At 38.7% G+C, this 15,095-nt stretch overlaps 1 protein-coding gene across 2 annotated transcripts; it reads right to left on the bottom strand.

The window, feature by feature from the left end:
- Positions 1-43: 43 nt before the first annotated feature.
- Positions 44-14,980, bottom strand: RECQL (RecQ like helicase). 2 transcript variants are annotated; one of them, XM_058853086.1, is made up of 15 exons: positions 14,573-14,980; positions 13,621-13,693; positions 12,316-12,513; positions 10,241-10,420; positions 9,594-9,700; positions 8,462-8,660; positions 6,883-7,049; positions 6,419-6,500; positions 5,223-5,371; positions 5,010-5,127; positions 4,225-4,363; positions 3,406-3,497; positions 1,372-1,591; positions 430-559; positions 44-243 (listed from the first exon to the last, which is right to left on the bottom strand). In XM_058853086.1, the coding sequence occupies exons 2-15, from the start codon at positions 13,634-13,636 to the stop codon at positions 55-57; spliced, it is 1,986 nt and encodes a 661-aa protein (XP_058709069.1). In that variant the 5' UTR covers positions 13,637-13,693; positions 14,573-14,980; the 3' UTR covers positions 44-54. The 2 variants fall into 2 exon arrangements, with proteins under 2 accessions (XP_058709069.1, XP_058709068.1); XM_058853085.1 differs by having other exon boundaries at positions 14,646-14,980.
- Positions 14,981-15,095: the final 115 nt, after the last annotated feature.

Here is a 15,095-nt window from a genome sequence, read left to right as displayed (position 1 = left end):
GCATTGTCCATGGAGTAGCAACCATGATTAGATCCTAAATGTAGTCTTTGACACTCAGTCAATAATTACTGGTTGGTCATTTCCACCTGCCTGAAGCTTAGGCTTCTTTGCTTTTAAGTTAGGACCACAGCTGGGTCGCTTATGTTCCTGTGATTTCTTCACCAGTGGCTCTTGGACAGTCTTTGATCCAGTCTGGGCATTTTCTCTGCTTCCTTTTGAATTTGAAGATTGAGATGGTTTGACCTGTAAGTTATAAAGAGTTCAATTAAAATTCTAACATTGTTTTCCTTCTTTTTCTGTGTTCCCACACAAGAGAGATTTTTTATGAGGTTGACTGCATTACTACAAAACACGTTTTGAGCAGGTACCAAATCATTAAGCTCTAATGGAGAAGATACCTATATGGCAAATCAGAACAGATCTAAATACCTTGAAAACACTTTTCCTGTTTGTTATCCCTTCTATGGTGATGACGTGTCCCTCGTTTTTCAGCAGCCGGGCTTTCGGGCCCACCTTCAGGTAGGATATTGTAGCAAAGGCTGTGAAGCTGAAATCCTCCCTGCATGAAGTAAATCACTGTTACAAGAGAAGGTTGGAGACATAGGCCAGACTATACAGGGTGAAAAAAAATCATAGAATCATTAAGATTAGAAAAGACCTCCAAGATCATCAAGTCCAACCATCAACCCATCACCGCCACTAAACCATGTCCTCAAGTGTCATCTCCATATGTTTTGTGAACACCCCCAGGAACGGTGACTCTACCACTTCCCTGGGCAGCCTGCTTCAATCTTGACACCTCTTTCCAAAAGGACAGGGACACATTAACCCTTCCAATGGATGTTCCAGATAGCAGCTTCATTCTGCTTTATCTATTCAAGTAGAGTTAGAGCTACTCTGATCAACACTTGACAAAACACATAGCACGCAGCTTACAGAGAGGCAGCAGTGTCGTTAGTTTCACTATGCTTTCTTAAAATTTCTAAAGTACCACTTTACACATAATCCAGTCTTTCCTGACTTAGACATCAAGTGGGCAACCCCATTTGCTTTCCTTATCCATGGAATGTGAATGAGATTTGTAGGAACAGCAGACTTTTCCAAAAAGAATCCTGCTGCAGATTTAAACATTCCACCTGAATACAGAAAATCCCAGCTTTTTAAAATTGCACAAGATGCAGCTTTTTAAATGTTCCTCCAACTTTTGAAATGGAAATACAGCAATATTTGAAGGGTTTTTAAGAATAATTAAATGCATCTGAAATAAAAACAAGACTACAAAATGTATCCATTAATGTTATACAGAGAGCAACAAAAAATTACTACTGTATGTTAAAAAACAAAAAAAACCAAAATAGTTATCTTACATACTTCAGATACTGCTGCAGCAGTAAATGGGCAATAATTCTTTCCAGCTCCTCTCGAGGGTGCTTGGGTGGAGTAACTTCAGACACCCTGAATTTGGACACACCTTTCCCAGACCAGGCATCAATTAATTTCAGTGGGGTGAGTTTCTCACTCATGCTGTCAGCTTGCTCGAGGATCTTTATTATATCCCTGCAGTATCCTGTTATATCCATCTTCTCACATGCTGCAAGTAAAAATGAAGGAACATTTAAACAGAAAGCTCTTTGTAGTTATAGTTATATGTAGCTATAAATATATATCTTTGTGCTGTGTAATAGCAAGGCTTTTTTTGTTTTGCTTTTAAACTAACTTAACAAATAAAGCAGTAACTTTTCTTCTGTCCAATCAGGATATACTCAACATATTTTTCTCCTTCACTATTGAAATTGCTGTCTGACAAACATTTGTTCTTGTATTTGATGTTACAAGCCAGAAATTATTTCAAAGCATAAAATTTGCAAGGTAGCTAGTATGTTACTCTAGAACTGGATTCCTTTTCCTCACCCATAGTGTTTATTATGAAAATATCAGAGAGCACAGGGGAGGTGAAGCCTGTGAGACATTTCTTCTCTCACAACAGTTATGGACAAAATGAGACAGACATAGAAAGCAATAATTACATTACAATAATTACATTACAATAATTAGTGTCATCATCCATAGCAGCTCTGAGCAGCAACACATCAATATAGTACATAATGATCATCCTTCTCCTCCATGATCAGATCATGGCACAGAATCACCCCAACTGACTCCTCTGATATTAAGGATTAAGTACTGAAAAACAAGTACTACTGCTAATTTTCCTTAGACCTTGCTTAAGGATCAAAAGGCCCTGGAGGTGAAGAAGCAGTAAACAGGATATATTTCAACTTTATTTCATCACACAGCTGCTGCAAGCCTTGGGACAAGCCAGCTCCCTACTCTTCCCAACCTCTGACCCCAGTGTACATTTCAGCTAAGCCCCACTTCTAATTAGACAAGATATTGTTACTTGCAAGATATTGCAAAAGACTTTTATCATATAATAAAACTGTATAACAAAAAGAAGTTGAATTTTGGTTTGTCTACGTTACACCCCAAAAACGTGGAGGGAAATGTAGTCTAATTATGAGAACAGCTTTGAATACAAAATTGCTCCTCAGTTTTTTAGTGTTGATCACCGTATTATCCAAATACCTTCTGCAACAGATATGTGATATGAGGAGATGGTATTTTTCACATATTACAAGAACTGACCACCTAGGTGGTCCTCAATGAGATTTAAGGTGATTTTGTGCATCCTTTAGAGATGCCCATGACCAGCTTTGTCTCAGCTCCCCTTTCAGAGCTTTCTTGCTTTCCATGGGGTTTCCCACATTTAAGTCACAGCATTTACTCAAGTGCAACAACAGAGGTTTTGTTCATCTTCTGAGTCTTTCAGCTTTAGGCTGGGTACCAAAAATCACAGCAAAACCTTGAATTAAGAGTGCTCAGTTGTTCTGCACACCTGTCATGTGCAGTTCTGACACAGGAACATCTTGTGAGCATGCAGCACTGAATTCCTCAGAGATTTTTCCAGACAAGTTGTGAGAGGACATGCAGACTGTACCTTCTCAGAGCCTAAGTGTGAACAGTCTGGCATGCAGGGGCTCCTCCTCAATAAAGCTTTCACACCCAAACAAATCCTGAAACAAAACCTGACACATACCAGAATCCTTTTAAAACAGGTAAACCAATCTCCCCCTTCCCCCAGCTTCCCTTTTGGGAACAGGTGAACAGCTGAGCCTGAAAACTACCAAAGTGCCCAACCTCAGGAAAAGGCCAAACCAGGAAGTATCCTGCTAAAACACCCTGAACTTAGCAACAGTAAGCCACCAAAAACTGATATTTGTAACAAAGTCTACACCTTGAAAACAGTCAGTAATACAAGCACAGGTCACAAAATTTGCTTACAGTTTTTCTACACCAGGTATTTCTTTAAATCAACTTTTCCCATGTTATCTGTCCTTTACCTACCATTCTCTCTACAGCAGTTATCACACATTCTGTTGCAGTTTGCAGAATCCCACACCTCATCAAAGTGGTGGGCTATGAGCACCCGGCGACACCTGAAGAGCAGAGAGCAGAAGGGGGCTATAGAACCCAGAGGAAGATAGAGCACCTGCGTTACACATCATGAAAATGGCAAAAGAGGTCCCTAGGGACACCTCAGATCTCAAAACAAGTGCAAAGAATTATCAGAGGAAAAATCAGAGAATACTGCAACACCAGTATTCCCTATCATCTATGCCAATACAGATAATGATTAAAGTGGTGTAGAACAGTTTGGTTGAAGCAGAAGAGTATAATCTGCAGTTTCAAGAGAATGAAAAATGGTAAGAATATGAACTCATTGTTACACAGAGGCCAAAAAAGGCTTTACTGGATGCACCAGCTGTCCACAACACAGATACATATGTTTTCCATGAAGTATTCCAAATATCACAGTGAAACAGATGAAGCAGTAATGTGGAATCTTATGTGGCCATTAAACACTGCAGCTTAAGAGTCAAAACCACAGAACTCCAGTATTTTCTCTGACTGGGATTTGAAATCCAGTGTTTGTTGGCAGATGTTTCACCTTAACGTAACCACTTCCAGAACTGTATCCTGAAGATGGCAAGCTTGTTCCTGTTTTTGTGGGTGGTTCTGTTTGGTCATGAGTTCATTTTGGTTTTGTTTCAGGTTTTTTCTTTTGTGTTTTCTGTTTGTTTGTTTTTTTCAAATGCCCCCTAAAAAACCCAACAAAATTAGCCCATTTAAAAACTAAGCAACCAAGACACCACAGTAACTTACCTGCTCATATTTTGGCAATAAGATACCATATCATACAGCTTTTCTTGGCCAACATTTTCCATCACCACCATGGAGCTGATTCTGAATATATCTCCAAACCCATAATACAGAATGCAGTCAGCTTTTTGGTCATCTCTACCTGCAATGCATTAAAATGAACAGATAATTATAATCTCAACCAATTGCCCCTCAAGTTCCTTGACAAGCTTTTCTCCACATAGAATCAAATCTGCCTTTAAAAAAGTAATGAGATGAACAAGATCAAAAAAAAACCCCAAAACACTTCAAAACATTTTTGGAGGCAAAATTTGGCTGTAACAGGTATTTAGTGCTGCTAAACATTGATCAATTCTTAAAATTCCCTGCTCCAGACTCCCATCCTACTTGTATTTCTGAAATTCATACAGCGATTAAACATCATCTAGAGACAATCTGAGCAAATCATACATCTCAGGCGCTATACAAAATAAAAAATTAATAACTGTATATCAAATCCATGTCACATTATTCTGGTAAGCCACAGATTTGATAAAAAAAATCAAGCATTTAAAAAAATGCTGAGTGGAGGTCTAGATACCCAGTTATTCTTTGTTATGCTGCAGTAGAGGCCTAGTAATGAATGCAGTTCATATTTACAGCCTCTTTTCAGGGGCAGTTTCATTATACCTTTTGAAAACCGTATCAAAGGCAAGAGGATTTGCAGAAGTGTCTGGAAAACTGAAGGACAGTTTTACTGGTTTAATGGATGTAAATGGCAACTTTGCAAAAGCCACTTCCTACAATACCTGCACGTCCACTCTCTTGGTAGTAGTTTTCCATGGACTTGCTCATAGAGTGGTGAATTACAAACCTCACATCAGGTTTATCAATTCCCATGCCAAAAGCAACAGTTGCCACTACAACCTGGGAAAAAGAAAAATATCAAGAAATCATCATCAAGATACCAAACCACACTTTGTTTAAATAAGACGTAAGTCCATGTAAAGTATTTACTTAACCTGGATTTGATTTGTTGCCCATCCTTTATGAACTTTGGTTTTATATTTAGCATCCATGTTTGCATGGTAAGTCCCTGCCTTGATTCCCAGTTTCTGCAAACTCACAGTAACTTGCTCAGAATCCTTCTGAGAAAAGCAGTACACAATTCCTGCACAGAAGTGAAAGAGGCCTCATTGTAATGCCTTAAAAAGGCCAAACAATCCCCAATACTTAAAAAACAATTGCAGAAGTTTTATTAGTTTATAAAATAAATACTTAAAAAGCATTATACAGTCTTTGTGCCTATTTAGTCCATAGTATTGGTATTCATGAAGGAAACTTCAATTATCAGCTTGGACCTAAAGGCTAAAGAGGAAATACAGGTGCCAATCCATAGAATCATGGAAGCATTCCATTAATGTTCAAGGAAGACAATTCTTATTAAAGCTTCTTTAAAGGAGTGCTATACCTTACAACATCTACGGCATCTCACCTGAGGTTTCAGTTAAATCTGCTTTTTGTCATTAGTCAGGCTGGGCTAAATCAGGGATTACACACAAAGCCACGTGATTTGTGATCATCTTAGCACAGTTTGTGCTCAGGGAGCTGTTCCTCACAGCCACAGAGCTCCAAGCAGAGACAGAGACAGACTGCTGCTCCAGAAACCTGGGTTCAGCTGCCTTGGCAGGATGTCTCTCCTCTTTATTTCTGCTACAGAATTTATTCATTACACAAGTCCAGCTTTTACAGTTATGCTTTTATCTGCAATTCACCCCATAACACCTATTCTGAGCACTGAGTAAACAGATGAGTCTTATGATCAAATATGAAAAAACATGTTAAAGATAACAAGTATCCTGACACATAGCTAGTAAATAATGTGTGATTTATGATCACAGAGATCACCTTTTCTGTGCCTTGCTTTTACAATCTTAAAACTTCCTATTATTACCTATGTAAACATTGTTCCACAAACATCAACATTCCACTTCAGAAGATACAAGTAAACAGTAAAGACATTTAAGCACTAATGAATGAAGAGAAATTATTCAAGGTATGGATCTTACTAAATTTCATTTATTCTAATGCTGGATGTCTAATATATGGGGAAGGCAGAATTTTTCTACATGCTTCAAGATCACTTGAAAACATCCTGACATCCTTGTAATGCTGAAGGTTATGAAAGACAACATATGTCTTTTGTGGCACTTTTTACCTGACAGTCCTTTGTATCTTCCATTAATGGTCTTAACTATGTCCTCAATGAAATCTTCGTTATTTGAAGGCTTATGCCGAACCTCAAAAATATATTAAGCACATGTCAGAGTTCAAGTGGGAAAACAGTCTGTCAAACAACCTTATTTTACTTTTTCTAGTATAAGAAACACAACTATTACACCATTTTAAAAAAAAATTGCTATATTCTTTCTTATGAACAGTCAGATTACCATTCAAAAGTCAATTGAAAAATAAACCCCAAAACAAACCTGCAAGCTTTCCCCACCAAGAGCAATAAACAAATCTGTGGCCAAAGTGAAAATACAGCACAACAGAATAATTCACAACCTTTTTGCTATCATAAGACATATTTTCTGACTGGTTGAAACAGTCTGAGCCTGTTGCCTGCCTCTCTCCCAGTACAACAGCACTGCATGCAGAAAATCAGGTAACAAGACCTACCTCATAGTAAAGGTTGGGCCTGTTGAAGGAAGCAGTAAAGGTAATGCACTTCTGAACATGCAAAATATTCTGAGCATCCTTTAAAACATGATTGGTAGCTGTTGCTGTCAATCCAATCAAGGGAGTATTAGGAAACTGTCTTTTCAGGATACCAAGAGACTTGTAGTCTAAGCAAGAAAATAAAAAGGGGAAAGAAAAATATTTCTCATACCACAAATGCAAGCTTAAAAAAGACATTCATGTAGACAGTATTTAATACTGCAAGAAACGTTAATACTGCTAGTTACTACAGAACTAATTTATACATCCAAAGGAAGAAACAAGCAGGTGGCACTTATCAGAAGAGATGTCTTCTAATTGAATTTTAAAGAATCAATCACAGAATCATTTGGGTAGGAAGACACCTTAAAGACCATCTTCTTCCAACCCCTGCCTTCCACTAGACCAGGATGCTCAGAGCCCCATCCAACCAGGCCTTGAACACCTCCAGGAATGAGGCATCCATAACTTCTCTGGGCAGCCTGTGCCTGTCTCACCACCCTCACTGTTCTTCCTAATACACAATCTAAACCTACTCTCAGTTTGAAGCTGTTCCCCCTTGGAGGCCACTCCAACCTCTTGTAAAAAGTGTCTCAGTACTGAAGTACCCTCCAGGTACTGAAAGGCTGCAATTATCAGCCACAATTCAGAAGGCAAAAATGTATGGAAATAGAAATTCTTAAAGAGTTAAAAAAATATGTGTAGCATTGTATTAGCCAACATTTAGGTTATTTTGCAGGTCTGTTTTTACAAACAGCTTTTGAGTAAACAAGAGCTTTTGTAATAAACAAGCAATGTGGAATTTTGATACACAGACTAGACTATGTAAATAGTCTATAAAAATTTAAAGGCTCAGTACTGACAATCGCTGCCTTTGAACAGAAATGCAGCCAGTGGTACATATCCAAATTCCACACTGCCAGTTGAACTAGCCTGGCTCTTGGCTCAGGCACCACTTTTTAGCAAAACCGCTAAGACTGACTATACAGTTAATATTGCTTCAGATCAGGTTTTCTTTCAAAGACAAAAAACCAGTAACCAACAATATTCAACAATCTGCAATATAGGAAAAAGACTGAAGCACACTTTCTTTTCCCATAAATGAGGGCATTTGTTTCCAGTTGCTTTAGAGATTATTAAAATGTATCTCATGAATTTACAAAATGCTCTACCTCTTCCATCAGAAGTGCCAGGGAGTGGTATACAGAATGACACTTTCATGTAGCAATAGATTAAAGGTAACTATTGTCCATATTAAAGATGCCAGCCAAAACCTTTGACTTTAAGAAGCTCCAATTGAAGTAAGCTGAATAAGGCATTTTTCAGAATACTGACAGCAAAGTCAATGTTGAAGTTATCATTTGCATGAACTTAGCTCCCGGACAATTTGTGAATTAAAGTCCTTGAGCTAACACAGGTACTTGTCACACATTAAGAATTCACTTAACACATGAAGGAAGCAGCTGGCCTTATTTCAGGCCCAAGTCATTATTCCCTGATCCCTGAACAGCCCTGCAAAGGGGATTTCTGAGGAGCATACCAGGCCTGAAATCGTGGCCCCACTGACTGCAGCAATGCACCTCATCCACAGCAATGCGAGCCAGGCACCCGGCCTGATAAGCCTTCTCCAGCTTGGACATGAACATTTTGCTCTTTGCAATCTTCTCAGGGGTCACATAAATGAGCTTCAGCTGTGAATTCTTCTTCAGCATTTCCATGTGGACCCACTTCACATGTTCCTGTTCAGAACAACAAGAGACAGCAGAGGGTAACAAACTGGGACAACACACTGAAGTTGCTTAGTGCTAAGGCTCTTAAGAGGTGATTAGCAATTCATAAGGTGTAATTAACAGAGACTGATAAAGTGTTCCACAGTACTATAAGCCTTTGTAGAAGATCACTACATACAAAATGGTCATTTTAATACTTAGAAAATCCATGATGGAACTCTGAAGAAGCAAAGTGTTGAATATGTCTTTGCTTCATTGTGTGGTATCAATATTTCCCCAATAAACTATGATGTACCAAACATCCCTGTGATACTACAAGTGTAAAATAATTCCTTGCACATGACAGTGGTTTTTGGAGTTTTCAGAGTGATCTGCATCAAAGCAGGCTTCCAGTTTGGCACATTGCATCAAGCCACTGACTTATCAAATCCAGTGTCATGTGCAAGTTAATGATCACGGCCTCCTACTAGTCAGGAAAATAACTGTAAAAAAGAAATTGTCTAGTAAGACACTGGGAAATAAATTGCTTCTTGGACTCTGGATCACACAGCTCATCACCCTATAGTAAGAGATAAATAATTCTATGTAAAAGCCTGCACTGCTCAACATGGTAGTAGAGGACAAAAATCACCTGCACCATGTCTAGAAATTGAGTAAAAATCTACAATACACATCAGCCAAAGATACTTCATATCCTCTAAACAGCCCCAAGAAATCTATTTATTCCACAGAAGGTGTTGGCTCCCATGTGCTGTTGTCACTGTAACATGAACACAAGATACCTAACCACCTTACCCATATCACAGCACCCTCCTGGCCAGAGGAGGGTTGCTAGAACTGCATAAGCTGATAAATCTGTCTCATCCATTCAATATTCACAAGTAACTACACAGAGGGGAAACACCAGCACATACACCACAAAACACGTGAACTTAAACACACCTTGCTGCTTGAGGCATTTAATAAAGCTGCAGAGATACCAAGCTGTTCCAAAACCATGAGCTGATCTTCCATGAGCGATATCAAAGGACATATCACCAGTGTGAAACCTGTAACAATCAATCATCATGCAAACTGAGCAGTTCATGTCACAAACATCTCCTCTAATTCCTTTTACTGATGCATCAGCCCTGCTCTGAAGAAATTGCCAAATATAAGTTTAAGCTTCATACACAGCAGTGGATTCTGCTCCTAGATAGTTGACAAGTGAGTGCCAGATCACACAGGGATAATTCTTATTAAATGCCCATAACATACACCTCCTCTTAGGCTCTAGACCACAAACAACTACCTGAGCTCCAAAAAATAAGAGTATAAAAATATACAAAATAAAACAAGCTGGATATCTATGTCTTGAGGTGCTGATTTGCCACAGAACTATGCAGTGACAGGGAGGGGTAAATTTGGCCTTCACAAATAAGTAAACTTCCAGTGCAATTGGATGAGTTATTAAAAATAAACCAATCAAACAAAACCAAATCAACCAAACAAAAACCACACCAAATAATGTTCATTCTCCAAATAACTATAAAAAGGAGAAAGTAAATCTAATTATTTTTATTATGTCCTTTTTTTTCCCCCTTACATACCCTCAGAACAGACAGCTGGTAACTGGTAACAAAGGCTCTTCCCTCCACCTGTAGGCATGACAAGAAATATATCCTTTCCTGCCATTGCAGCATTTACTGTTTCAAGTTGCAGTGATCTAAACTTCTGGAGTTTAAATTTGCTCTGCAGTGCAGTTTTTATCTTCTCATACCATGGAAAATCTGTTAAGGGAAAAAAACAACTCAACAAACACATTTCATAAGCAAATTAAAATATAAGAAGGAGGCGTAATTTACATATTCAATACCTAAATCTGGCAGTGACACAATTCTAGATATGAGAAAGTGTTTAAAGATTCAAAATGGCACAGGAAAAGCTCCACACTACCTGAGTCTGGATATACCATTTTCTAGGGTGGACCTTTGAACACTCGAATTGTAAACAAGATTCACCTCCAGACCAAAGCTTTCATTGCACATGGATGTGAACTAATGTGAAAAACTCAAAACAGATGAACTTTGGAGTGCTAATGATCATGTTAACTCAGTCCAAAATAAGTCCATGTTAACTCATTAGTCCAATAACTAGAAATCAGAATCCCACCCTGAAAATAAATAAAACCAGACACTGAGCCCTACAATAGCTAGGTGCTATTCCCTCATACAAATACAATAATTACAAATAGTGTAAAGAAGCAGGGAAACAATTTTTCCATATATTCCATCAATAATAAGTAGTTATTTAAAAAAAAGAGGGGGGACAAATTGTTTAATCTTCCCCAGAATCACCACACAAACATGCTTATAACAGGCTTTTCTTCTCTTCAATAAAGAGCTAAAGACTGCATTTTCCAAAGATATAATGCTGTAAAAACTTAAATTATACTTCTTGATATATCTTTATGGTACTATTAAAATTAAATGCAGAAAAGCTGTGGGAGATCCAGGTTACACTACACGCAATGCAGAACTTAATTTTGGTACTTGAAGGGACATTGCAAAGAAATTTACAAAGAGCACAGTTAAAATCCAAGGCTCTTCTCAAACCAAAAAAAGCCTCCCACTGACTTCCATGAGCTTTAAATTTGGAACAAATTTAGCTGCTGCTCTTGTTTAATACATACACAGCAATCTGATTGCAAAGACATCAATTTTCAAAGCGCAGGAGGTAAGAATTAAGCATAGAACTAAACAAACCAAATTATTTGCTCAATAGCATAATTTGCAATGATAAAATATCAGTATTCTTACATATGCATAATACTCCTCAAACACAGATAAATATGGATTCAACTACAACATTAATTTCATTTTTAAAAAAGCCTATATATACAATAGATAAAGGCATTCACAAATTGAAAAATAAATTAAACAGGAGAAAAAAAAAATCAAAATATCTGAGTCAAAGTTAGCAAGGCATAACATGGCCAAGAACCAACAACTATTCAGGACTTCATAAAACATTAACTTGAAAGACAGCAGCCTTCACACCACCACAAGACACTTGCCACTTGCACTAATTCTACAATAATGATGTATTCTAGGTTATTTTTGGCAGTTATTTTAGTCAGCATCCATCTAATTTGTATTAATTTGGTAAGACATGAGGCTACATAACCCATCACAAACACTACCAACGTCCTACCCACTCAAGCAAGAGGAAACACAAAACCAGCAAAAAACAACTCTAAGTGCAAAATTGTCATTATCAAATCCTGAGAAAATCCAGAGCAATTTGTTTTAGAACACAAACAAGGAGAAGTACTGCAATATAATTTAACCATTTAGTATACAAGTACTGCAGTAAAAACTTACAATGGGATTCTAAGAGCAAATCAGCTCAAATTGTGACTTTGCAACAAACAAAGAATTAAAGTAGCTTATAACAGGCAATTCTGCTTGAACATATAATTCTGCCCAGAACAACTCAAGATTAGTGTTTAGGAATGCTCAATGAGACAAGTACAAACATTACCCCATTACCCAGGCATGTCAGCTAGCTGATGAAAATTAAATAGGACAACATCATTATCCAAACAAAACTCTGTATAAGTGCATTTTCCCCTACTGGATTAGTTCACCTTTCTGTTACAATATTAGAATTTGACTCTGCAAACCTGTTTTGTTCCATTCCTCAGCTGAGGTTTCAGTGTCTTTACTTCCACCTGCCTCCAGGTCTCCTGAGGACTGTTTTATCAGATTCTTTATTCTTGTCTTCTTTTGAAGGAGCTCCTGCTGCTTATCCACAAGCTCCTGTATCTGCATCTCCACTGCTTGCAGCTCATTCTCAATGGACACCAGCACCTCCTCTAGCACTTCAGGGAAAAGGAAGGAGAAGGTACAATAGAGACTAGAGACAGCCATGTGCTGATGCCAGTTTTAATTGTATTATTTGTACTCCAGCCAACCCCAACGTAAGCATAACATGATCAAGTTGTTAATAGAAAGCACTTATTTACATGAGAAGCAACATTAACCTTTGCAAGTTAAATTCTTCTGGAGTTGAAAATAAGGCCATTAGCAATAAGCTATGTTTCATGCACCAAGATCTCCCTCCTGCACAGAACAAGAGGATCTGCTGAACAAGATTTGGATATAAAGGAAAAATGTTTTCACAAACACAAACCATCCTTCACATGTGAAAGAAGTGAAGCAAATGCTCCCCAAAAACTTGGGTTACACAAGTGACTCTTTGGCAGGAATTTGCCTCTTTCCATCCCAATATAAATGTGTGTGAATTGCAGGTTGTGTTCTAGAATCCAATCCCTGGAGTTTAAAAAAATAATTAACACATACACCTGCATGCCAAGCATGTATCACTATTCCAGAGCCAGGTCAGAAAAGCATAAGAAGAAATTACTTCCTCCCCCACACCCAGAAAACCCAAGAGATTTTGGCCCATCCAGAGCAGATATGATAATATGGTTATGGAAACAAAAATGTGAAATATGGAAAAAATATCTTCATTTCAGATAGCACAAAATTATGACAGTTCCTAAATGCCCACTGCTACTCAGCAGAAAAGAGTTAATTAAGAGTATCTTAAAATATGAAGCATATTTTCAAAATATTGAAAACCAAGTAATTTCCTTAACAAATTTGATTTTCATCAGACAAATAGCTTGGGCTGGAAGGGCCCTTAAAGATCATCTTGTTTCAACTCCCCACTGGACCAAGTTGCTCAGAGCCCCATTCAATCATGCCTTGAACACTTCCAGGGATGGGGCATTTTGGTTTGGATAAGAAATAAAAAGTTATCCAGTAAAATAATTTTTTTCTTCAAATCTTAAGTATAATAGCACAATAGGCCCCACAAATGCTTTTCTGCATACATTAAATTCATGTAAATAACAATCAGTAACATCAGGTGATTGTGTCTTGTTAGCTAAGAGACAGAAAAATGAACATTAATTGTGGATTACCTGCAACAGCTGTCATCTTTGGAGATTAAATAACGTTATCTCTAGGAGGTCTTATTTAACCAAGCAACTGTCACTAAAAAGAAAATGAAATAAATACATTTTAAAATATATTTTATAAGTAAACCGTCTCCACTTAGAACAAATTTACTGCAGGAGATTCTTCATTACCAGAGCTGTTAAAGCAAGAGTTTAAGTACTGGTGAATTTAATTTGCTTACATAAAGAAGCCCCACTAGATGACAACTGCTTTTTTCCTTCAGCAAAATGGATACACACAAACTCACAACCAATTCCCAAGTCCACAGATCACCAATCTTCTAAATGAATCCAAGAGAATTTTAACCAGGTCATACCCCTCCTGCAAGAGGAATGCTCTAATGTAGACCAGTCACTCACCAAGTGCCCATTATAATTTTGGATTTCTTCAAAGATTATTTTACAGAAAAGTCTGAACACATTACACTGTGCCCCTTAGAAAGGCAGCCACCCTAACACCGAGACGATCTGTGAGGAGGAAGTGAAAACGTGGTTTGGTTTAGAGAAGGGGGATCAACTATGAATAGATCATCAGTGAAATGAACATAGAATTGTATTTATTGGCTAGGTTTTTTTAACAACAGTCTTCACCATATTATATGTTAACAATACTAAATCCAAGAAACTTTATATTTTCTGTTCTTGCATTCTGAAATACTTATTATGTAGATGGAAGCAAAGTCCAGTGGAAGGTGAAAGGGAATAAATTCGGCAGCTCCCCACTATCAGCTGATTCCACCATAACAAAGATCTTTCCCGCTCCTATAAATGGAGAGGGACATCTATATTAAAAATTATGTGCGAATTAAACACTTCTGCATCACCCAGGGCCAGATCCAGACACCTCTTAATCACCTCCAGGGATGGCAACTCCACCAAATCCTTGGGGAACCTACTCCAATGTGGGAATACTCACACGCATGTAGCGTGAATATGACATGGAAGCCGTATACAAATCCATACAGTGGAATATTCTCAGCATTCCTCACCCACACGCCAGCTGCGGGCACGGTGCTTGCCAGGCCGGAAGCAGCCAGTCGCTAGGGCTGCAGGACGGGCCAGGATAGATGGACGGACACACGGACAGGCAGGGAAGGCGCTGCCCGGCGGGTGCAGGATGGAGCGGGATGGATGGAGGAAGGGATAGAGGCTGCCACAGCATGCAGGACACCACCGCGCCTCGCTGCCGTGTCCTCCCGTGCAGCGGGCTCAGCCCTGGCTCGGGCCGATAACTCCCACAACTGCCCGCTGTTAATGCCGGCCGCGCTCCTGCATCTTTTATCTTTTATCCTTTATCTTTTATCTTTTATCCTTTATCCTTTATCCCTCATCCCTCACCGCTCCCGCCCCGCGGCCCCGCTCCCACCTGCGCCGCGCGCGCTGGCCCCGCCCCTTCCGCCGCCCCCCCTCAGCCACTGGCGCGCGGAGCCTGGCGCGAG

This window comes from Poecile atricapillus, chromosome 18 (genome assembly GCF_030490865.1).
Source record: "Poecile atricapillus isolate bPoeAtr1 chromosome 18, bPoeAtr1.hap1, whole genome shotgun sequence".
Classification (NCBI taxonomy): domain Eukaryota; kingdom Metazoa; phylum Chordata; class Aves; order Passeriformes; family Paridae; genus Poecile; species Poecile atricapillus.
The sequence above is the reverse complement of the archived record's forward strand: the minus strand, read 5'-3'. Positions and strand labels throughout refer to the sequence as shown.